This window comes from Pteropus medius, unplaced genomic scaffold, assembly GCF_902729225.1.
Source record: "Pteropus medius unplaced genomic scaffold, Ma_sr-lr_union100, whole genome shotgun sequence".
Classification (NCBI taxonomy): Eukaryota; Metazoa; Chordata; class Mammalia; order Chiroptera; family Pteropodidae; genus Pteropus; species Pteropus medius.
Window position 1 is genome coordinate 10,065,391 of NW_024342471.1, and position 24,445 is coordinate 10,089,835.

General features: G+C 40.9%; 2 protein-coding genes across 5 annotated transcripts in view; one reads left to right on the forward strand and one right to left on the reverse strand.

Annotated features, from left to right (window-relative positions):
* The window catches only part of MROH8 (maestro heat like repeat family member 8), a 45,865-nt gene extending 40,705 nt beyond the window's left edge, over window positions 1-5,160 (reverse strand). The window contains exons 1-2 of the mRNA XM_039864292.1: window positions 4,101-5,160; window positions 1,837-1,958 (exon numbers count right to left, since the gene is read on the reverse strand). Of these exons, the coding sequence (XP_039720226.1) occupies window positions 1,837-1,958; window positions 4,101-4,387 (409 nt within the window). The 5' untranslated portion in view covers window positions 4,388-5,160. The remainder of the gene's footprint in view (window positions 1-1,836; window positions 1,959-4,100) is intronic.
* Window positions 3,948-24,445, forward strand: part of RPN2 (ribophorin II) — a 51,404-nt gene continuing 30,906 nt past the window's right edge. For 3 of the 4 annotated variants that reach the window (XM_039864293.1, XM_039864295.1, XM_039864294.1), the window contains exons 1-5: window positions 4,094-4,247; window positions 7,699-7,892; window positions 18,315-18,410; window positions 18,966-19,141; window positions 23,487-23,562. In XM_039864293.1, coding sequence (XP_039720227.1) covers window positions 4,235-4,247; window positions 7,699-7,892; window positions 18,315-18,410; window positions 18,966-19,141; window positions 23,487-23,562 — 555 coding nt within the window. In that variant the 5' untranslated portion in view covers window positions 4,094-4,234. Of the gene's footprint in view, window positions 4,248-7,698; window positions 7,893-18,314; window positions 18,411-18,965; window positions 19,142-23,486; window positions 23,563-24,445 lie in introns of all 4 variants that reach the window. The other variant, XM_039864296.1, reaches the window with a different exon arrangement.

Consider the following 24,445-nt stretch of genomic DNA (forward strand, 5'->3'; position numbering starts at 1 on the left):
GACTTTACATCTGTTTCACATTGGCTAGAATCCTGGCTCTCCCACTTATTAGTTGTTTGACTTTTATCAAGTTAGTTTGCCACTCGGAACCTTAGTTTCCTCACCTGTAAAACAGGGTTATTGCGAGGAAATACATGCAAAAGACTTATTCCGGTATGTGGTCCATAGTATGTACTTAAATGGTAGATATTATTCAAATTCAAAAGTCTATGACTCTGTGGTGACAAATGCTCAAAAGACAGTAGCGGTCCCTTGCTGATCACTTCCCACTAGACCAGGATGTAGCAAGTGCTTCAGGTATCTCCTTCTTGACTTGGGATATACTCTGATTAAGAGCACAGGCTATAGAATTGGTCCGCCTAGGCTCGGATCCCTGCTCTGCCTTTTCTAGTATTCTGACCTCGTGTGATCTTACTTTCTCTGAGCCTATTTCTTCATTTCCTAAATGGAGATAATAATAGAACCTACCTAATTTGGCTGATATTTGGCAAATATTATCCTTTTGCTCACTGAGTGACAATGATTATGGCGGCATCGTTTTCCTCTTCATGTAGCTTTATATACTTACTTTCTCTGTTTTCCAATACCAAATCCCTATTCTTCTTGGGCAAATAGTCTTACTATTTCTCTCTTAGTATACCTATCATCTGAGGGTTTCTACCATTCCACTTTTGTACTCCTTTTGGTCTCCTGAATTATATAGCCTCTTCTGTAAATTCCTCCCACTCGCTGCCACATTCTTGTCATCCACTAGAAGCCCTGTTCTCATTCACCTCTTATCTCTGCAAAGGCTTTCCTTCTGCTTGCATGTTTCTCCTTCCTCTCTCCAACCTTCCCTTACCTGTTCATGCCTATCTAATTCCTACTCATCCCTCAGGGCTTGGCTCCAGGATGCCTTTCCTGAATCCCCTTTTTGCCCATTTTTCATCCCCTTAGCCACTAATAGACCGCTCTGTATTTGCTCCTTACTCCAATTCCACCCCCAATTACACATATTATACTGAGTTGCAGTCATTTGTTTATCTATGAGTACACTGTGTCTGTTTTGTTCACTGCTATATCTCTAGCAGCTAGATCAGTGTTTAGAATGCAGTAGGGCTTCAATAAATATTTCTTGAATAAATGTACAAATGAGCGAATGTAGTTCTTCAAATACACGATAGTCTTTCCTTTCTCACGCACATGCTGTTCTACCTACCTGGAATACTCTTCTCTCTACTTCTCACATGGGTTGCTCTTTCATGTCCTTGATGTCTCTTTTAGGTTTATTTAGCACTGTCTCAGACAAGTGTTCTCTGGCAGACATGATTGAAAGTAGGTTCTCATCCCTAATGTTTTGTCTCAGCCCCTTGTTTGATTCTTTCATGGCGTTTTACTACAACTTATAATTACTTTATTTTACTTTCATTGTCTGTTAATTTAGTTTGGTCCTTTTCAGAACTATAATGTAAATTCCGTGAGGGCAGGGACCATGTCAGTCTTGTTCATTTTTGTGTGCCTAGCAAATGGTATTTAATAAATGTTTGTAGACTACATGAAAGGTAGTTATTCTGTAGCTCAATCCAGGTTCCACCCACACCTACCTTTGCCGTCTCAGAATCCTTCTACCTCTTAGACTCTGTGCAAGTTAGCAGGATTCTTTGTCTCTGGACCAAGTCTAGTCTCCTGTATGTCTAGAATAATGTTCTTACTTCATTTTGCCAACCATATTCCAAGGTCTTAAAGTCAGGGACCAAATTTATTGTCAAAGTCTAGTCAAGGTCTGGTCACCCATCCATTTGACTTGAAAAGAGATACCCACCCCTCGCCCCTTTCTTTATCCTTTTCCCTTTTCACCTGTAAGTTCAAGGCTACTTGGGCCTTTTTTAATATCCTCTAAGTTGCTCAGCTGCAAATCCACACTTCCTGAATCACTGTCAGAAGCACAAGGGATCACTACTTCTTCCCGACTACAGATTCTAGGAATAAAGAGGGGATTAGAAAAATTAGTTTTTCAGGGCTGCTTCTGTCTCATCATCACTCAGGTAAAAGCTTAAATTTCACCTTCTCAGAGGCATATTGATCACCAATCTAGGTTAAGTAGCCTCTCCCCACCCCAGTCCCATAGTATTTAGTCATCTACAATTATCAAGTCCATTTGTGTTTGTTTATTGATTGTCTCCTATTAGACTATAAACTCCAAGAGGAGAGAAATCTTGTCTACATGGTTGTAGGTGTATCCCCAGCATTTAGCATATTGTCAGCCTCACGGGGAGTGAATGGATAGGTAAGAAATACTATGCCGCTGTTAAAAAGAGACTGAGATAGAACACCCCCCGCACTCTTTATTTTTCTAAAGCACACAACACCTAATATATCATTCATTCATTTATGACATTGTTTATTGGATAATAGTTTTCATATAGTAGAGGAATATTTCCTCAAGTTTTTGTGCTATTCATAATATAAAGTCTATAGACATAACACATTTTAAAGTTTAACCTCTATTAACATCTTATCCACCATTAGGCTCAGACAATAACAAAGCAATAAACTGTTAACCTAAAAATAAAAACGCCTTTCAAAGGGAGAGGCAAACATTTATTTGAGATCAGTAAGAATAGCTATTTGGGAATCATTATTCAGGTAGAAGACCAAATAATGTTCTGATTAGGAGACAAAGGCAATGGGTCTTTATGAAAAAGGGAAGGGGAACAGTTACATTGATACACGGGGGGAATTTCTAGTGTTGAAGATAACATAATATAGTGGTGTTAATTCTAAACAATGTTTTTAATTTTCAGTTTGGTGTTCATCAGTCTATTAGTCATCAATACTGCTTTCTTGTTATCTTTGCAAACAGTTCTTTGGGAAACTTGGTTGCTTAGGTCTAGTCTAAAGGTTCTTTTGCCCTGTTTTAACATTCCAAGGTTTGAGACATAAGATGTGCAAGGTAGTTCCTCTGGCATGGCATCTCCAGCTCCATTTTAAAAAATGGTTTCGTTTCTATTATTGTTTACAAAATCAAGACCTGGTTTGCAGCATTAGCTGATTCTATGGTATAAATATTCCCATTGTGGGCCAAATCGAGCTACCAATGTTACTTTGGGAAGAAATGCGTAATAGCACACTATCGTATAGTATTTTCACTATACAGATATAATAGAGATAAGCAACCACAAAAGCATAGACAATGGTAAAATGTAGTAAAATGACTAGGAAATGACGAATTTTGTTTCGCAGCACCGGGGGCTGCTCCCCAGTGAGCGATCCCTCCCTCTGCCTGTGTGTATAAAAGGTTGCTTGCTGTTGGGCAGCAAAAGTTTTTTTTTTAGCTGGCTGCCATCAGAGCCCCTCTGCCTCGTGAGTAATAAAAGACATGTTTCACCCACTTTGGTCCTGCTGGTGGTTTTTTCGGAACATCCAAAGCCCAGGTGCAAGCAAGTTCCAGACCTGGAGTTCCTGCCTTGCAAGTAAGCAGTAAATGAAATAGTCTAAATAGAGCGCTTAGTACACTGTCGGGCTATCCTGTTAACGCTCAATAAGTGGCGTTAGTTATTATTTAGTTCTTAATGAGTCACTTTCATTTTTGAGCCTGTTATTTCCTAATTCTGTAAACTTTAGTTAATATGCTCCTCAAAGCTTATTATGAAGAGTCGCTGAGTCCACACAAATGCTTTGCAAATCAGAAAAAACGTCAATCATAGGTCAGTTATTAACAAATAAAACAATCTTTGGAGGACATTGCTATCATTTTCTACACAACAGAAATCAACCACTTTCTACTATCGCCGGCACTTCCCCCCTGAACCCTTCCCATTCCTTTAAAATTGGCCGGGCTGAGAAGAGACAACTGAGTGACAGTGCGATCGGCCAATCAACGAGATAGGCCAATCAGAGGAAGCCCCGTCTCGGGCCCTCCCGAAGCCTCGTCCAATCGTGTCGCTGAAGCGCCCGGAAAAGGATCGTTGCGAAGCGGTCGGTTCCAAGTGGGCCCCGGCGCCGGGGGGAAGCAGACCTGGCCTGTACGCGAGGACTGTGGGGCCCTTTGTGCGCAAGCACTGGAATTCCGGTCGTGGCTACTGGGAGCGGCCCGGTCCAGCCGGACGGCGCGGACTGACCTGTGCTTAGAGCCCATCCCAGCACGCGGAGCCTGCTGCGAGTCCCCGGCGTCCCCTCCGGCGCTCTCCTGTAGCCACTTTCCCGAGCGGAAGTCAGTCTGCGGCTCGGGCCGTGGTGGGATCTGCTCCGAGGAATGGCGCCGCCGGGTGAGGCGTTGCGCATGGCTCGATGACAGGGCCCCGCGGCCAGCACCCCTCAGCGAGTGGGCCGTTGCCCGCGGGAGGCTAGTGCTCACCACTCGGGAGCCAGCCAGGCGGGATCCCCTTGCCCTGCGGGCCAGGGGCATGGGCTCGGGTTCTCCGGGGATCGAGAGTCTGAGGGAGGGCTGGCGAACGAGTGGGACCGTCGGGGACCGTCGGAAGGTGGGGGTGGGTACGTTGACGAGCTACGGGTCGCCCCGAGGCCCAGCCGGGGGACGGCGGCCGTGGTTAACCCTAGGTCTGGCTTCACTCATTCATTTGATTCGCTTGGGCTCCCGGGCCAGGCGGCTTAAGTGAGCTTGTGGCAAAATCGTCCTTCTTTGGGCCATAGTTTCCTTCTTAGCGAAGGGGGCAGAAAAATGACCTCTCTGGGAGCTGAGAGCATAAGTTCTGAAGTTAGATTCTTTTGGTGCAAACTTGCAGTCTGCCACGTATTCGTTATGTGACCCGGCGCAAATTAATCCCTCTACACCTCAGTTTCTCTTCTGTAACATAGGTTAGTTACATTGTCTCCCTCATAAACTGCTGAGTATTGAATCTCCGTGCATCGCTTAGAACAGTGCGTGGCACTGAGTCCTCAGTAAAGTTAACTGCATTACTCGTTAACTGCGTGGTGCCGTCTCCTGTAGTCTCCCGCAACGTGGGAAATGTGTACTATTGTTACTTCCACTTGACCAGATGGTAGGGAGGATAGAATCCCAAGAAGGGAAGTCACTTGCCAAGGTAACAACAGTAAGTCAGTGGCTCGCTGCTCCATTATTTACAAGTTGAGAGTAATAGAATTGTTAACAGACTTTGGATTCAAACTGCCTACATTTTGATTCTCCGCTAGTTATGTGTCTTAGGGCAGGTAACTACTTCTGACTCCCCATTTCTTTGTCTGTGAACCCACTTGGATGTTGAGGATTTAGACTCAGCACATGCAAAGTATTTAGCATAGTATGGGTGTATACCCGACATATTAAGTATGTAAATTTTAGCCGAAAAAGGTATTGTTATTAATGTGAGGTGGGAAGATTAGGATTCTGACATGCTGAGTTAGGGGAATTTACAGTCTAGCTTGGGAAATGCTAGTCAGTCATTCACTAGATCTTAATATATTGAGTACATGCATGTACACAAGGCACTGGGGATTCAGCATTAGCATCTTGACTTCTCATTCTTTCACATCATTCTATCCGTTAGCAATTCTGGCTTTAACTACGAATTCTAGCCAGACTGTGACTACTTCTCACCACCTCTACTGCTGTCAAATGTTTCAGACCATCATCATTTTTTTTGCTTGGAGTATGGCAATAGTCTCTCCTAACTGGTGTCCCTCTTTAGGTCCTTACTCCTGTATAGTCTCAATACAGGATTGTTTATTCTCAACACAGTGATCCTGTTAAAATAGTCCAATCATTCCTCTGCTCAGAACTTCTCAGCGACTCTCAACTTGCTCAGCAAAAGCCAGAGTTCTTAATGACTTTCAAGGCCCTCTGGATTTGGTCTCTGCTACCTCTGTTACCTTGTCCCTGTATCTCACCCTTTGCTTACTCTTCTCTGGCCATACTGTTCTTGTTGATGTAAGAAAACAAACACACTCCTGATTCAGGGTCTTTGCTCTTGCTTTTCTTCTTGGGCTTGTTTCTCTCCAAGTATCTTCATGATTGGTTCCTTCTTTTCCTTCAGTTCTACTACGATATCTTTATTTCTCAGTTAGGCTTACCATATTTAAAATGCGCTCTTCTCGGATATCCTTTCTGTGCTTTATTTTTAACCTAACATGTTAAATAATTTTTCTTAATTATTTTGTGTGATATTTTAATTTTCCCACTAGAATGTAAGCTTCATGAGGTTGGGGTTTTTGTTTGTTTTGTTTCCTGCTGTATCTCTAACAGCAAAACAATGCTTGGTGTATAGTAAACATTCAATAAATTTTTGATGAATAAATACTCCACATTATATAGATCTCTTTCTAGATTTTTTTTTTTAAAGAGCTTTCACATTCTTTAACACACACAAGGACTTAAACAGAAGTAACTTTCGTGCTCCAATGTAAGCATCCCTTCTACAACATCCTTCAAAAAATAGTGGAGTGTGAACACTACAGTTAGACCTGGGTTTGAGTCCGAGACGGGCTATGTGCAGACTACTCTGATCCTCAGTTTTCTTATTTGTAAAATGGACATAATAATCATAATAATGCCTTTCTTGAAAGTGTTCTGGTTCAAACTAAGTTTGACACTACAGGCAGAGGAGTTAGGACTGTAATGTTAGCCTTGCCACTACTGTTACTTGGATGGCAGACAGTTCATGACACAGCCCATTCAAAAGTGTGTGTGTGATTTTTTTTTAATGAAAAGTAAAATGTACCACTCCTATAACTTCTTATTCCTTCGGCATAGTAGGTGAAGATTAATTTTATTTCTATTTATTCAGCAAATATTAATTCAGTACTACTTTGTGCCAGGCAGTGTGCAAGACTTAGAAATATTGGGATTAACAAGAGAAACAGTCTCTATCAGCACGGAGTTTACAGTTTAGCAGAGGCATCAAACATTACACTATTACAGTTATGAAAAATACTGTATAGAAGTACAGGTTGCTAAGAATGGATATAGTAACAACAAAAATAACAATGGTAATGAAGTAGTAGCTAAGGTTTAGATAGGCCTTGTTAAATGCCAGTCATATTCTTAGATCTTTGTGTATTAACTCATGTAATGCTCTTAACAACCCTGAGATAGGTGCTGTTTTTATCCCATTTTACACCTGAGGAAACTGAGGCACCGGCTGGCTGCATTGTAACTGCTGCAGCCACATTGCCAATAAATGGCAGAACTAGGATTTAAAGTTGTCCCCAGAGGCCATGTTCTTCAATGCTTTATAGTACTGGGATGTAACCCAAAGTAGGACTGTCAGGGGACTTCTTAAGGAAAAGATACTTGAATTGGGATCAGGAAGTAAAATTTAAGCAAAGTTTAAGTAGGGGAAAGTATGAAAAAGTGCTAGGTAGTAAAGAACATGGCTCCTTAGAGGAACAGGGAGGAGGTCAGAGAGCCAAAGATGGAAGAAGAATAAGGGAAGAGATCTGGTTGTGAGGTGGGCAAAGCCATGGTGAAGATTTGGGGTTGGGTCTGTCCTGAGAGGCACCGGCATTAGTAATGTACTTGAAATGAAAATGGTGGGATGAGTCCTGTATTTTAGGCACATACAGGCTGCTGGGAGCATTCCTTCAGATAGTTGAAGACAGTTTCCACCACTTCCCCAAGGTTTTCCTCCAGGTTAAACCTCCCAGTTCCTTCACCCTTCCTTAGATGATTTGGTTCCCAGACCTTGGTGTGCATTGTCATTGGAACTATGTATAGAACTTTGGAATAGTGTGGAGTGTGTTTAATAGTCATTTTCCCTCAAGGTTCAAGCACTGTCTTCCTGTTGGCCCTGACAATCATAGCCAGCACCCAGGCTCTGACGCCCACTCACTACCTCACCAGGCATGATGTGGAGAGACTGAAAGCCTCACTGGACCGCCCTTTCACCAGTTTGGAATCTGCTTTCTACTCCATCGTGGGACTCAGCAGCCTTGGGGCCCAGGTGCCAGATGTAAAGGTAAGGCTACTTTTGTCTTGCTGGCCTCATCTCTTCACTATGGTTTTTTTGTATACTTCATAACTAGCTCTTGCTTATTTGAAGATGACCAAGGGTAATACAATATGAAAATACTTATATCAGTAGGCATCTTTTTTTTTGGAATGCCTAATGCATATTTAGGACCATGCCAGGTGTTTTAGCAGAATATAAAGAAGAGCAAGTCATAGATCCTCTAGAAACTTATCGTAGTTCTGAGTAAAACTGTACAATACTACATATACCTGTTAAATGCCCCGCGTGTGGCTATTAAATAATGAAGGAATTCAAGATGGGGGGCATTCAGATTTATTAAACAGTCACTGTCTCTGCATCAGGCAATTTTGATATGCTTCTTGGACCTTTGATGAAGATGATGAAGAAAATGCATCACGATTAAAACCTTTCCTGGATTTAGGAACAGTCTTAAGTGAATTTACTTTTTATTTATTATAGTAGCATGGATAGCTAGGGTAAGAAATTAGGGCCAGGTTTCTTATATATAAGCCTTGTGTGTTAATTTTCTATGGCTGCATAACAAATTACCATACACTTAACAATTTAAAACAACACTCATTTATTAGTTCTGTAGGTCAGAAGTCCAGGCAGGCTTGGCTGGATTATCAGTTTAGTTTCTCAGAGTCAAAATGCAGATGTTAGTCAGGCTTGGCTTTTTTTTTACCTGGAGGCTCTGGGGAAGAATCCGCTTCAGGTTCCTTCAGGTTGTTGGCAGAATCAACTGCATTATGGTTGTAGGTCTGAAGTCCCCATTTTCTTGCTGGTTCTTAGCTAAGGGCTGCTCTCTGCTTCTCGGTGCCACCCACATTTCTTCTTATGTGACCCCCTCCCCATTTAAATCAGTAATGGCATGTCCTTGCTCTTCAGATCTAGCTCCTCTTCTGCTACCAGCTGGAGAAACTTTCTGCTATTAAATGATTTACCTGGATGGGTCAGGACTGCCTGGGTAATTTCTGAATTTTAAGGTTAGCTGACTTGTGGCTTTAATTACACCTGCAGAATCCCTTCATAGCAGTTCCTAGATTTGTGTTTAAATGAGTAAGAAGTGGATGGAAATCTAACGATGGCGTCTTTAGAATTCTGCCTACCCTGTATTAGCATAGAAACGACCCCAAGTCTCAGTGGCTTATGACAAGTTTATTTTTTGCTTATACCGTATGGCCATCATGAGTTAGCTGGGGCTTCGTTCCACATTTCTTTAGTCTAGTATTTAGCATGATGGAGCAGTCTATCTGGAGCCTGTGCAGAGGACAGATGAAAGCATGGCTCTTAAAATTTCCGCTCAGAAGAGATGTGTGGCACTTCTTTTATCTTTCTCATTTTGTTGCCTAAAGCAAGTCACATGGCCATACCTGGGATTGACAGATCAGGGAAGTATAATCCTTCAGAGGAGGAATGTGTTTTAGTGATTGGTCACTCCTGAGCCCCTTTGCCTCAGGGTTGCCTTTGGCTTCCTTCAAGATTCCTTTTCTGAGGAGAGTGGTGAATACCCTGACCCTCTGGTCGATAAGTTAGCATACTTTAGTTTCATTCATCCAGCAGTTGTTTACTGAACCCCTGTGCTAGACCCTGGGCATACAGTGGTGAACCAGTCATAATCACTTGCCTGCAGAAAGCTGTAGTCTAGTGGAGGTTAAAAGAACAGCAGGTCTTTTATTTCAACCTTTCATTATGGAAATTTTCAAACATTCACAAAAGTGGTGAGAACATATAATGAACCTCCTTGTACCATGTGCTAACTTGAACATTTATTCACATTTTCCCATTTTTATTACATTTACTCTACCTCTGCTTATTAATTTTTTTTGCTGGAATGTTTTAAAGCAAATACCAAGCATACCATTTTACTTGTGTCTCTAAAGGGAACTTCTTTAACATAAAGACAATCCTTTTATTTCACCTAGCCACATTAACAATAATTCTTTAATGTATTTCAATTCCTGGTCTATGTGCAATTATCTAGAATTATCTGAAAAATGTTCTCTCGATTAGTTGGTTTGAATCAAGGTCTAAACAAGGTTCACACATTGCATTTGTTGATATCTCTCAAGACTTTTCATCTATAACACCCTACCCCATTAATACTTTTTATCATGGAAAAAGCCAGGTCACTTGTCCCAGAGAATTTTCCATAGTCCGCCTTTGATTGAGTACATCCTCATGCTGTTTTTGAACATATTTCCCTATCTCTTTCATTCTTATAAACTGATAGTTAGCTTTTGAGGTTTAATTATATTCAAGGTCAGTTTTCTGAAATATTTCATAGATGGTGCTGTATGCTTCCTATCAATGAATACATAATATCTAGTTGTTTCACTTTTAAGTTATAATAAAGTAGGGTCAGTGGGTTCAGTTGTTGTCACACTAATCTATCTCTCTCATAAATGGTATATAGTAGGGATTTAAAAAAAAATCTAGTTTGACAGTCTTTATTTTTTAATTGGGGAGTTTAATCCATTTATATTTAATGTGACTATACTGTTGAGTTTAAGTCTGCCATCTTATTATTTGTTTTTATTTGTTTATCTGGTTTTTTCTTCCTCAGACTGAGTATATTTTGGACATTTTATTTTACCTCTTTTATTGGCTTTTTAGCTCCGCTTATTTTTTTCAGTGGTTGTTCTAGAGATTGTATTATGCATGTTAACTTATCAGAGTATACTTTGAATTATTATTTTGCCATGTCAGGAATAATGAAAGAACCTTATAACAGTATATTTCTATATTTAAATTCCCATCATTTGTGCTATTGTTGCCATACATTTTACTTTCTTTCAAGGATCACAGCCTTGTGCTGTCAGTTGCCGAGTGTCTCAACTTTATATATTTTGTTCATTTTTATAGTTATTTGTGGCAGCATGGTAAGATAAGTTCAATACTTTTAATTCTGTCATGGCCAGAACTGGTAGTCTCGGTTGATGTCTTTCATTCATTGCAGTTATTACTCTTTTTGATGCCCAAAATGTCTCATTTTTTGCCAGTGGGTCAAGATGTCTGTGTGTGTGTATGTGTGTGGTTTGTTTGTTTTTATGTGATCCAGAAGTCTTCGAGAGTTTCTGCCGTCCTAGTTTATATTTTATAGTTCCTGCCCCAGGCTAGAATCAGTCATTGCTATTATTTATTGAATGCCTCCTATGTGCCAGCTGCAGTGGATATGTTATCTTGAGTTACTTGTCTTAATTCTATACAGTCAGAAATATTTTTCTGTAATAGAGTAGAAAATAGAGGCTCAGAGGTAAGGTAAATTGCCCATTATCTGCCAACCATCATCTGAACCATATGACAGAGAGATTGACAAACTATGGTCCCCAGGGTCAAACCCACCTTGAAGCCTATTTTTGTAAATAGGCTTTTACTGGAACATCGCCATGCTCATTCATTTAGATATTGTCTGTGGCTGCTTTTGCACTTTAACAGTAGAGTTGAATGGTTACTGAAGAGACTGTCTGGTTCCAAAAGGCTAAAATATTTACTCTCTGGTCCTTTACAGAAAGTTTGCTAATCCCTGCTCTGTGGGATCCACACTTATTCCTATTTCTTCTTGACAGCTGTTTCTTTTTCCTGCCAATTTCCTTCCTGTCATCTATATAAAGAAACCAGACTTTTCCTTATAATCACATTCTTGTAAACCCTCTAGGTGAATGTACCTCCTAATAAAATTAGTTGATCTCAAAAGAAAGAGCACAGGAATCAAAGCTAATTAGCTTATGTTTTTAATTTTTGTGCCACCTCTCTGTAAAATGGGAGTTATGAAGACTTCCTCACTGGATCATTGTAAAGATAAAGTGAAATCATATCATGCCTAGTAAGTGACCGATCCATAAAAGGCCCTTCAAGTGGTAGCTATCTCAACATTACTAATATTAAAACATGTTTGCTTCTAGTTATAATTTATTCATGCAAATTCAGACAATGCCTGGTGTAGATATTGCCCTGTGGAGAAGGCCTACAGTGTCTAGACAGCCTGGGGTAGAGAGATAACAAATTGAGAGAGTGGCAGCAGAGTATTCTTGACTAGTAGAGGTTTTGTATTATAAGGTGTAGGAGATAAAACTGGAACATCGGGTTAATGTTACATTTGGTGGATTCAAATGCTGGATGAGATTTCTACTGGTATTTTCAAACTGTGGAACCATGGCATTCAGTCTAAGAGGATCACGGAGGACTGAGGCACTCTCACTTTAACCAGACCAATACCTTTGTATCTGTCTCATGATTTGGAGTTCCACATGATTTGGAGTTCCACATGGAGTTCCAAAGGTGTCCTCGGCTGACGTCATGAGTTTGAGGGTACCTCAGTCAGGGCTGAAGATGTAAGATTGAAGCCATCCGGACAGCTGCTGTGCAGTGTGATTTGGGGATAGTTGATGATTAGACCAGCTGTGGTTTTATGTTTATAATCCAGGCTCTAAAGTCAGACAACTTCAAGATCTTGATTCACAGCTGCTCAACTGAGTGACCCATACAGCTTACTGAACCTTTCAGAACCTTTGTTTTCTCATCTGTAAGAGGGAGATAATAATAGTACTCAGTTGATATATGTAAGTGATATATGTAGGGTAGTTAGCATGGTGACAGCATGTGGTAAGTATTAAGTATTAGCTCTTATTAGTAGTACTGTTCTATAGAGTAGTGGTTAATGGTACATCGATTGATGTTTTATTTTTTTTCTCAAACTGTCATCCCCATTGCTTAATGTCTGATGAACAGAGGGTGTTCAACAAATATTTGTTGAATAAATGAATTGTAAACTTTAACTTAATAGAAATGAGCTCTCGAAATGTACCTCTTAATCAGAAAATAAATGGGTTAATCACGCACTTCATTCTTCTAATCGCATATAGAATGTGCTGTGGTGATTATGCAGTGTGTGCATTATAAGTAACAGAATTAAGGAAGTTGTATGGATGGTTCAGAGCTGTTGAATTTCCTTATTAGATGTGCACACTAAGTACATCCATTGAGACAACGTTTCCATTGCTGCCACCTCCATGTAGTGGTTGGTATGGGTCCTGCTGAACTTGTTTTTAGCTGAGTAGAGAGAACTCCCTGATAGATGCACTGAGTTGCTTGCTCTCACAGATAGGGCCTTAGGGGAGATTTTTGTTATTTTGTCACAGGATATTTTAACAGCAAAACTGAGAGAAATGGGGTTTAATAAGAATATCAGAATAGAAAGCAGCTCTGAGAATAGCAGAGTGTAGAATGAGTTGATTTTAGAGGAGTTGACAAACTGGCCCTCAGGGTCAAATCCAGCTTGAAGTCTGAAGAGTGAAGAGTGAACATTTTTCATTTTGGCAGTCAAGTACTGTGTGTGTGTGTGTGTGTGTGTGTGTTTTAAAAAACAAGCACATGAGACTGGCGATTTTATAGATATTACTTAGCTTTTTGTAAGACTTAAGAGTAATGGGGATTGTTTTATATTCATTTTATGAAAATATTATGTAAGTGGAATACATGCTATGATAAAAATTGTGATGGTAGTATATACATGACTGAAATCAGGAAACATTATGTAGTGTTCACACGTTGTTTGTTAATAAAGCACTTTCCCTATCTGTAAACTGAGGATAGTAATAAATTGTTGTGAGGATTATATAAGATAATAAGATAAAGTGCTTAGTGTCTGGCACATGGTGAGTGCATATAAAGATAAATATACTTGTTTCTAGTTCAGAAAGTTCTGAGTGCTTGTTGAGGGCCAGGCACTCCGCTGATTGTTGGCATTGGCGAGGAGAGCAGAGAATCAGACATTCTTTCAGGCAACATCATTTGTGGAGCATCTACTATGTGCCAGGCATTGTGCTAAGTGCTGAGAAGATAACAGAGCTCATTATCTACTGAGAGACAGGTACCAGTATAGTGAGACCAGGTGCTGAGTACAAAGAGACACGTGCAGTGTGTGGAAAATACTGTGGGGGTCCAGCCGTGGGGAGTGGCTCACTCACCCTGCCTGCCGAGAAAACTGGCCATAAGCCCCAACCTCGCTCAGGCGGAGTCGCCATCTGTGCTGGCTGCTACACGATTCATTTAGTGAGTTTCTGCTGTGTACTGGGCATGGCGCTAGGCATTGGCTTTAGAGTTGAACAAAGAAGAGCCTCTCTCCACTTGGAATGTGTACTCTAGTAGTAGGGATAATATTAGTCAGGTAATCAGATATGTACATGAATATTTGGAACAGTGGTAAGTTTTATGAAGGTGAGATAACTGGTATTATAAATAGGAGACTTTGACCTGGTCAGGGAATGCTTTCCCAAGGAAATCTTGAACTTAAATCTCTAAGTCCCCCTAAATTACAGCTCCTTGAGGTCAGGAATTTTGTTCATTGTATTTGTTGTGTATCTCCAGTGCCTAAAATAGCACCTGGCATGCGGTAGGCACTCAGTAGCTATTTGTTAAATGAAGGAAGAGATGATTGATCTGAATTTCTAAAGGGAAAGTAGGAGTTAACTGGGAAATGGGAGGAAGGGACTTCAGGCAGAGGAAACAGCATGTGCAAAGGACCTGTGCAGGTAGGGAGCAGGTTACATTTGAGAGACTGAAAGGAAGCTGTGTGTTGAACAGAGTAGGAGAAAGAGGAGTGAAGCTGAAGAGGAAGGCTGGAGCCGAGCTTCAGAGCCTTGGTGGCCATAAGTAAAATTTTGCTCTTTCTCTAAAGAGCAATTGATTTTAAGCAGCAAATATCAGGATCCAATTTTTATTTTGAAAAGATTTCTCTTCTTCATGGAAGACGGACCATGGCAGGGGGATACAGGGCAAGATTGAATGCAGAAGGGGGACAAGGGATAGCACCCTGACTTCTGACTTTCGCTGCATAGATGGATGGCTGGGCCATTTCGCAAGATAGGAAGGAATACGGGAAGAGAATTAGGTTCGTGTGGGAAAGATCGTGAATTTGGTCTTCCACATGTTGATTTTGAATGGCCTTCGAATCATGTTAGTGGCCATTAAGAGAAGTCTGGGCTGGGGGTACAAATCTGAGAATTATCTATATAGCGTTTCTGGATGAAGCCATGGGCATGAATGAGATTGCCTAGGGAGGGAAAGAGGATGGATGAGAAGTGGGCCTAAGAGTTGAAAAACTCCAGTGTTGAATGGCCAGGCAGAAGATGATGACACTGAGGAGCTACCAGCGAAGTAGGAAGAGAGCCAGGAGAGGGGCGGGGCGTTGGCAGAGGGGAATCCCAGAAGTGAAGGGAAGCGGACGTTTCAGAATGAGGAAGTAATCAGTTCTGTCTGGTGTTGAGGAGAATGAGCCCTGGAAAATGTCCTTTGACTTTTACAGTTTGGAAGCCACTGGAAACCATGTTGGAGTGAGTGAATGTGAGGAAATGAAAACTTTAGCATAGGCAGCTAGCTCTATGGAGAAGTTTAGCTATATGAGAAGAGAGAGAAGGTAGCAGCTGGAGGGGAAGGAAGGGTCAAGGGAAGTTTTATTTTTAAAATAAGTCTTGAGTTGTGTCAGTACATTATAGGAGTTGCCTGTTAAGAAGAAGAACTTGAATTGATCATATGAATGGGCTTCCAGAGGGAGAGAACAACCTGTACTAAGCCTGGGGCCTTAAAAGTGCTTGTTGTGTTGTAGGGGCAGTGAGTTGATTGCCCAGGGCAGCTGGAGCAGAGATGTGTGGGGAAGTATAAGAAGTGTACATGAGATCCTGAAACTATGGTTCTCAATGCAAGTGACTCCATCTGTGAGCCTCAGAAAAAAAAAGTGCACATGGGAAATCGAGCCCAGTTACAAAGGACCTGGCGTGGGAGCTCTCACCAGGGTACTTAACTCCTTGATAACATGGCATGGTAACAAGGTCTGGCAAGATTACAGAGCGTAGTGTGAGAGGAAAGGAGTATTTGGAGGCTGTTAATGGAGGAAACAAGGGAAGGGAAAGGGCAGATGAGAGTGAGTTTACTGTCTTTTCTGTAGGACTTGGTTCCTGACTCAGATGAGCGAGTTGTAGGGAAGGCTGGGTAGAGGAAAGCGCTAATGTTTTTTGCTTAGGAGGATGCTTGGATAATGGGAGTATTAATACAGGACACAGAAAATTGGTGGGGTACAGATAGGGAATGGGCATATTTTAGCCTTCAGCTGGAAAGGTGAGTCTGGAACATGGGAAGGCAGCTGCAGTCGGAATTACAAATCTGCTAAAAGTGGCCGGCTGAAGCCTCAGCACCAAGTGGGCTTACTGAGGCCAGGACCTGTTTCATGAGGTCTTTTTCGAATTCTGCTGTTGAAACCATGCTGTCAGCATCATGAGCTTTGAAGCCACTGGTACTGTTTACTTAGGCATGATGCTGGTTTTATTCCAGATCAGATCATTTAGTGGTCCCTTGAGAGATGAAGATTGTATGGCTCAGACTCTGGAGCCAGACTGCCTGGGTTTGAATTTCAGTTCCTCAATTAAGAGCTGAGTGACCTTGGACAAGTTACTTTGCATCTCTAAGGCTTCAATTTTCTTTACTTTAAACTTAAAATAATAAAAGGACGTAGTAAATCGGTCCTCTTATTAAATGAGAAATACACATAAAGAACTTAGAACTTAGGGCTTGACACGTTTTCAGTGCTTGAAAGTGGTAGCAGTGACTGTTCTCATTGTTTGGGGCCTCTGATGCTGTCGTTCCACTGTTAAACACCAGGTGGTGACAAAGCACAGGTCTTAGGCTTACTCACATTCTACGGATGGACTCGAATAGATTTTCTTCAGACCCCTAATTTGTGCAGTGTGAAGTATTTTCTCTCTTTCCTTTTTCTCTTTGGTTTCTTTCAAACTTCTAGTTGAAACTCATTTGGTTTGAGACTCTTATTTAAATTTTATTCATAAAAATGTTTTTTTGAAGTTTATTCATAAAATTAAAAAAAAAAGTTTTTGTTGAAGTAACACATGCACACAGTAAAATATCAGGTAATATAGAACAGCTATTAGTGAAAAGCAACAATCTATTGCATGGCCCACCTCGCCTTAGTCCCTGTCCTACTCCCCAGAAGCACCTACTTTTTAACTGTTTTTATTACCATTAAATTTTGAATTTTATATGACCTCAATCAAAATATCAGTATAACTAGTAAATAACATTTCTTGGAGTTTAACATAGTAAAAATAGCATGGGATTTATTATGTGTCTGTCCTGTGCCAGGCACTGTGATGGTGGTTCATCAAGTTTCTGCTCTCAGGTAGCTTGTCACTGGGGGAGGTAGTACAGTGTGGTAAGTGCTTTGGGGAGCACTCAGGAGGGAGGACAACTGGCTGGTCCTGGGATGAATGTCGGTGAAGGCTTTCTGGAATCATTGGGAGAGGTGACGTCTGAGCAGAGACGAAGTAGACCAGGTTTGGCAGATAAGAAGGACAAGAAGATGGGTGCTCCTTTCAGGGGCGAGTAGCAGGGTCAAAAAACATAAATGGCAAGAGCATAGTATATCTGGGCATCTGCAGTGGGCTGGAGGGTAAGATTTTGGAATTGGAGGTCGGGATATGATGAAGCTGGCACAGAGAATGACGGTGAGTCACGAGGGCATGTTCTACTGTATCAGCAACTTTGGATCTTGTTCTGAGGACAATAAGGAACCACCCAAAGGTTTTAAAAGCAAAGTAAGATGGTCGCATTTGTAAAGACCACTCTTGAAGCAGCATGGCCTGAAACCGGTTAGGGGATGATTGTGACAATCTAGGTAAGAAATGGCAAGGACCTGAAATAAGGCAACGAAAGGACCAGAGGGTAGGGGTTGGGTTTGAGAATGAAAAGGGGATAGACTCCATAGGCTGAGGAAAAGGGAAGAGTCAGGAACAAGCCCCAGGTTTCTGTTTTAGGTAACTGAATGCATGGCGGCACCCGTACACGAACTGGGAAGTCCATGTAAGGAATAGAAGGTTTCAAGCTCATTTTAGATGTGTACAACTTGACTTAGCTTTGCAGACATCTAAGTGGAGATCCCAGTATAGTTGAAATCAAAGGAGCCACTCTGCCACTTTTTAGCTTTGACATCTTCATCAGGTTACTTACCAACTCTTAAGCTTCAGTTTCTTTTTCTATTAAACAGAGATGATACTATCTATCACAGTATCCTCATGCACATTCAAAGGAAGAGCATCATAAACACCCAGCACAGGTCATAACCAGGCAGATAATCAGTGGAAGTGGCTTCTTCCTTCCTTTCTAGGATTCAGAAAGACTAGAGATCTCTCAGGTTTGTCGCTCCTTCTTTGAAGTCAGCAATTAGGGGTAATATAGTGTCCTGTGGAAAATAACTGCTTAAAAAAAGAAATCATGTGTAGCTCATACTTTAAGCCATCATAAATTTCTTAGAATTTTATTTGTCATCCAGAACACATGGGTGGTTTTTCCAATCACTGTGTATATCATCACTTATTGTTGACTTTTTCTCTTCTTTAGAAAGCATGTACCTTCATTAAGTCAAACCTTGATCCCAGCAATGTGGATTCCCTTTTCTATGCTGCCCAGTCCAGCCAGGCCCTCTCAGGGTGTGAGGTGAGTCCAGCATCCTACATTTATATTTATCTTAAACTGTAAAGTTTGGAAAGTATAGTTTTAGAGGGGAGGGTCGTGTCAGATTTTTTTTTTTTAACAATAAAAATCTATTAGGGTAGGAATTCCATTCTCAAGCGATTTTTTTTTTAAAGGAAATGTAGTTTATTTTCCCCCTGACTTTTCACTTTTCATGGATTTTAAATAACTTTTTCTTGTAGTTGCCTTTCTTTGGGGAAGCCTTGATTTTTTTTCTTTCCATCTCCCTTTAACACTTAAAAATGCTCAAAGTAAAGAAGGAATGCCCCACACCAGATTTCTAGAAATTCATTTTATTGAACATGGGCGAACCATATAAGTAGACAAGTGACTTGCCAGAATCTTTTCAATTGTTGTGTTAAGGTTTTAAAAACACTTAATTATGGTGTTTGAGGAGTCGAGGGGGAATGATCATGTGCCAGGTGGGACTTTGGCAGTTGCTCTGTGTGCCATCTTTGGCATGCCTGCCACAGATTATCAGCACCTGTTCTAAAACTGTGTCTGCCAATCCTTTCTTAGATCTCTGTTTCAAATGAGACCAAAGATCTGCTTCTGGCAGCTGTCAGTGAAGACTCATCTGTTACCCAGATCTACCATGCAGTTGCAGCCCTAAGCGGCTTTGGCCTTCCCTTGGCTTCCCAAGAAGCACTCAGTGCCCTTACCGCTCGCCTCAGCAAGGAAGAGACTGTGCTAGCGTGAGTCATCATCTCGAGTGCTTCTCAGGCTTCATTTGTGTCGGGTCCTGTCCTGAGAGAGTTCATCCATTGGTTCAGCAAGTATTTTCTGGGTTCCTACTGTGTGTCAGGTGCTCTGCTTGGCACCGCTAGGTATAATATTGCACTAAGGCAGGTAAGGTCCCAGTCCTCATGCAGCTCACCTAGAAACCGTCTTTCCCTAAGCTGCTCAGACAGAAGGAAAATACTGAGTCAGAGCATAAACACTGCCACATAGAGACCAAGTTGGCTTTTGAGGTTAGAGCCAGAAACAAGAGTGGGAGATGACTGAGAGAGCGTGAGGCCAGTGAGCCATGTGTATTTCTTGAATTTGTTGAGGCTCGGCCAGGGCACAGTGAGCTGTTGGCAGTGGAGGCTCTGCTCTGCTCTGCTCTGCTCTGCTCTGCTCTGCTCTGCAGGAGGGCTTATGGGATTCCTTGAAGTTGTGAGGGACAGTGCCTGGTGGGAGAGGTGGGTGCTCAGAGCGTAGAGTCTACTACTCAGCAAAAGGCTTAGGTGAAGCAGAAGCACCTTACCGGAAAGAAACACTGAGCAACTTTCCTTTTATTGTAAATTTAAATGTAATGGACTTAATGATATTTACTAAACTTAAAAGTAAGAGTATATGTAGTTTTTTAAATCACTGACACTCCTCATTCAAGATAGTATATGTATTTTTTGTTTTCTCCATGTTCCTATTTAATTGCAACCCTTGAAAGAGAGTGGAGCACCTAGACTCCTGTTAATTATTTAGCAAGAGGTTGGTGACACAAATTCCCTTTTGCAGAATACTTCAGTTGTTTTCCCAGCTGTTTTTGGTTTTTTGTTTTTCTAAGAACCGAAATGTTTCTAAATTTGAAGCTTTGTTAAGGGCAAGGTTCACAGTCAGTTGACATTCTCTCTGTCACTTTCACACTCTACTCATATTCATGTGGCCAGTAATTAGTGACTTTGGGCCTGACGCTTTTCCCAGGACTGATGTTTTGGTGCACACTTTGCCCAATGCTTGGCCCTTGTGGTCCTTCAGTTTCAGGTTATATTATTTTCATTTCTTCTTATAATCCCTTGTGGAATGCTTCCCCAGTCACCACCATCTCATGTCATGATATCATAGTCAGTGCCTCACTCTGACGCCACCATCTATAGAAAAATGTTTCCATTTTCCTCCAAGCAAAAAGGAAAATCTCCTTCCTCAAAACCCCAGTAGAGGAAAATGTAAAAGAGAGTACATCATTTCAATCAGTTAGACCTGGGTTTGAACATGAGTTCTGTTCCTTCGTTGCTGTGTGACTTTGGGCGAGTCTCTGAGTCTCATATATAAAATGAGACCAATAGTTTTTTTTGTTTTTTTTTTTAGGCGAGACAACCCTTGGTTGACCTCACAGATTGCAAAGACCTTGTCAGCTTACAATCCCTTATTTTTTAGTTTTTACGCCTACAGCACCTAGGTGGTCTCCCATCTAAGTACTAACCAGGCCCAACCCTGCTTAGCTTCCGAGATCAGATGGGATTGGGCTTGTTCAGGGTGGCATGGCCATAAATGAGACCAATAATCTTTACATCATAAAACAAGAGTCAGGATTAAATGAGATAATACATGTGGAGAGCCTAGTGCAGTGCCTGGCTCTTAGTGGTCATGCCACAAATGGAGTTACTTCTCCTCTAGAGCCCTTCCTTCTTAGGTCGATTTCTTAGAGAGCTGGTTACCTCCTTGTTTGAATTGTAATTATATCTCTATTAGATCGTAAGCTTCTTTATTTGCAGTACTCATGGCACATGGTAGGTGTCCAACAAAGAGTTAATAAAGGCCGAAACTATATTTTGTGTTTCTCTTCTCTTGTTGAAAGCATACAGGTAGAAAGAGCACACATTTGGGATCAGATAGAACTGTGTTCAAATCTAGGCTCTTCTGCTTAATACCTCTGTGACCATGAATGAGCAGGGTTCTAAGCCTCAGTATTTTCATATGTAAAACAGAGAGAATGATACCTGTCTCATAGGATTATCGTGAAGATCAAACTGGCAGGATGCCTTATATAATATACTACTAATTTGTCCTATTTAAGGGAATATGACATAAATTAGGACTCTTCTAAGTGCATCTTCTGCATTTAAGTGGGCGTATTCTATGAGATGCATGTTCATATAAACTTGACTAGAATGGGAAAAAACTTATTTGTAGGTTTGAGTGAACCATCTGAAAAGGTGCCATTGTGGTCTCTTATAACCCAAGTTCTTTGAATTATCTGCTGTATATTGGCAAGACAGGGTCTGCTTTCTTAGTGTTCGCATATACTACTCCACATGGAAGGAAACTGCTTGCTGGGGAATAAGTAATTAAAGCTGGTGACAAAACTTTTCAAACACTTAAGTGGATTAATTTCATTCTAGAAACTTCTGAGGTTGTTACCAGCATGATGCTCATTCATGCCAAAGAAGAGAAAAACGATATCTTAATTGAAAAATTCTTTCTAGGGTATCCTAGCAGCCTTAGCTGGGCTCAGCATTTATCATGGGCAGATGTGGGATTTTTATCTTGTTTGGAAATTCAGGTTTCATTTTTTCAAGTGCATTATAACAACAAGCATCTCATAGGAGTCAGTGAATACTGTGAGGCTTCCCTCTTTGTGAATTGTGACTCCTCTGTTTTCCAACTTGTCATCCTAATGGAATTAGTTTTCCACGGAGGGAATCTAAATTGTTATGATCTCGATGAAAGCAGACAAATTCTCACTCCGCATTCGCCAACACATTGACTTAATAAATGGTTTTACACAAAGACCCAGTCCTCTCTTGGGAATTAGGGAACCATTCCAGGGTTGAGCGGCAGTCTGCTTAACCACCAGGGGTCCTCAGCTTTCTCCATTCCACCCAGAATAGTACCATTTACATTTTTCAAGTTATCTGTATTAGGAGAATAGAGCCTAATAAAAAGTCCTATGTGCCCCTAAGATAATATGCTATGTGCTAGCTACCATAGTCTACCTTAAAAAGTTTATCTTACAGAAATCTCCACTCATAAGTGGACAAAAATAAGGGAAATACTATACATGCTATAACATAGATGAGCCTTGAAAACATTCTGCTAAGTGAAAGAAGGTAGATGCAAAAGGTCACATATTGTATGATTTTATTTATAGGAAATATCCAGAATAGGAAATCCATAGGGACAGAAGGTAGATTGGTGGTTACCAGCGGCCGAGGGAAGGGGAAAATGGAAAGAAACTGCTTAATAGGTAAAGGTTGTATTTTGGACTGATGGGAATATTTTGGAACTAGATAGAGGTGGTTGCACAACATTGTGAAATATACTACCTGCCTCTGAATTGTTCACTTACAAATGGCCAATTTTATGATGGAAATTTCACTTGAATAAATTAAAAAATGTGTATATGTAGATATCTGTGTATGAGTAAGGGTTATCAGTTACAGCATTGTGTGACCTAGTAAAACATTTACTGTTTATCAACTGGAGATTAAGTGAGTAAAGTACGGTACATCTAAGCAGTGCAGTACTATGTCATTGTTAATAATTATGAAGTACATTTGTATGTACTCGTGGAAGGATATATGTAATATATTATTAAGGTAATAAATTGGAGAATAGTTATCTTTTAGGGGTAGGTGTTATAGGAATTTTTACTTTCTTAGTAATGTATTGTTTGAAGTTTTGACAAATATGGGAACCAAATCTTTTATTTCTTTCATCTTATTTAATGCCTTAGGATGAGTGATTTACAGGTTACCCAGCAGGATGACGATAGCACAAGCATCGGCCATTCCACGTGCATTTACGGAATGCTTCCTGTTCATATTGAATTAATCTGGTTTCAGAAAAGTTGCACCAGATTCTATCCAACAATGTATATATGTAGATTCTACAATATTTCTTTGGTCTCGGAGTAAGAAAAGTAGAAAATTAACAGGCAGCCAGCTTCTGCCAAATAGACCTTTGGTCAATTGAATCTTGTTCCCTGTAAGAGTTTCTTTTAAACCTAAGTTAGTCTCAGTGTTCTATGTGTGATGTCATTAGGGACAAAACTGATTTTTCAGAGGAGGTGAACCTGTATTTTCACTCTTCTCTGTGCCCACAGTACTTGCAGGTTTTGTTGCCCAGATTGCCTTTCCTCTATCTATAACGGTCTTTGTAATGTAATGGTCTTTGTCACATTTTTTCAACTAGGTTGTAAATAAGCTCCTTAAAGGTTGAGACTTTTATACTTCTAAAGAATAAGAAAGATATTTGTGAAGGTGTCCCAATAGAGGAAGGGGTGAGTAGATGAAAGGAGACTTGTCATTCATTAGAGTTCTACTCTTTACCTTCCAGAACGGTCCAGGCTCTGCAGACAGCATCCCACTTATCCCAGCAAGCTGACCTGAGAACCATCGTGGAGGAGATTGAGGTGTGAATTTACTTTGCCAAAGGAATTTCTCAGCTCCTGTCTTTGAAACCCTTTAGAAGAACCTTGCAGATAGACTTGCATTCTTTGTTATAGCCAGTTACATTTTTTTACATATCCATGGCATTCTTATGTTCTTTGTATCACAGCAGTATGTCCCAGGGAATACTTGTTAGGCTGGTATAATTACCCCATCAATTAGGCAACAAACTACTTTTCCAGTCTTTTATAGGTAGCGTCTCATCGTCCACAGATTTTAGAGCCTAAAAACCTGAAATTCAAATATTTTTTTCTGCTACTTACTACTTTGTAATCTCAGGCAAATTATTTAATGCCTAACCCTCAATTTCCTTTGTTGGTGATCATAGGAACAAGTGAGATTCTAAAGTGCCTAGTACATAATAGGTGTTCAGCAAGTGATCACCGTGGTTTTTTATTATTACTCCATCCTTTCCTTTGCCCAGGACCTCCTGCTGCTCAGAAACTGCTCTCATGGACTGCACAGCCAGTGATGACAGGCAGTCCTGACAGTGCCATCACTGGCTGCCGTACAAGCATATTAGCTGCCTCATCCTGTTGCCCATGAGAGCAATATGTCTCTCTTCATCCTTAGAGCATTGAATAAGAAAGTGAAATGTTCTGCTCTGTAGGTTGTATCCAAATGGATGGCCATGGAATCCATCTGTGTCACGATGCTTCCTGGGTTCACTGTAGCCTGGCCCACTGGCCTTCTGCCCAGAGCAGCTGGTGCCTTCTATGTATCACTCCTGGGCTCAGGCTTGAGTACAGAGAGTCAGGGAAGGAGCACTCGCAGAGCTGCAGAAGATACTGTCCTTTTCAAATGCCTGTACGATATACTCTACTCTCTGCCTAAGCACCTTTTTTT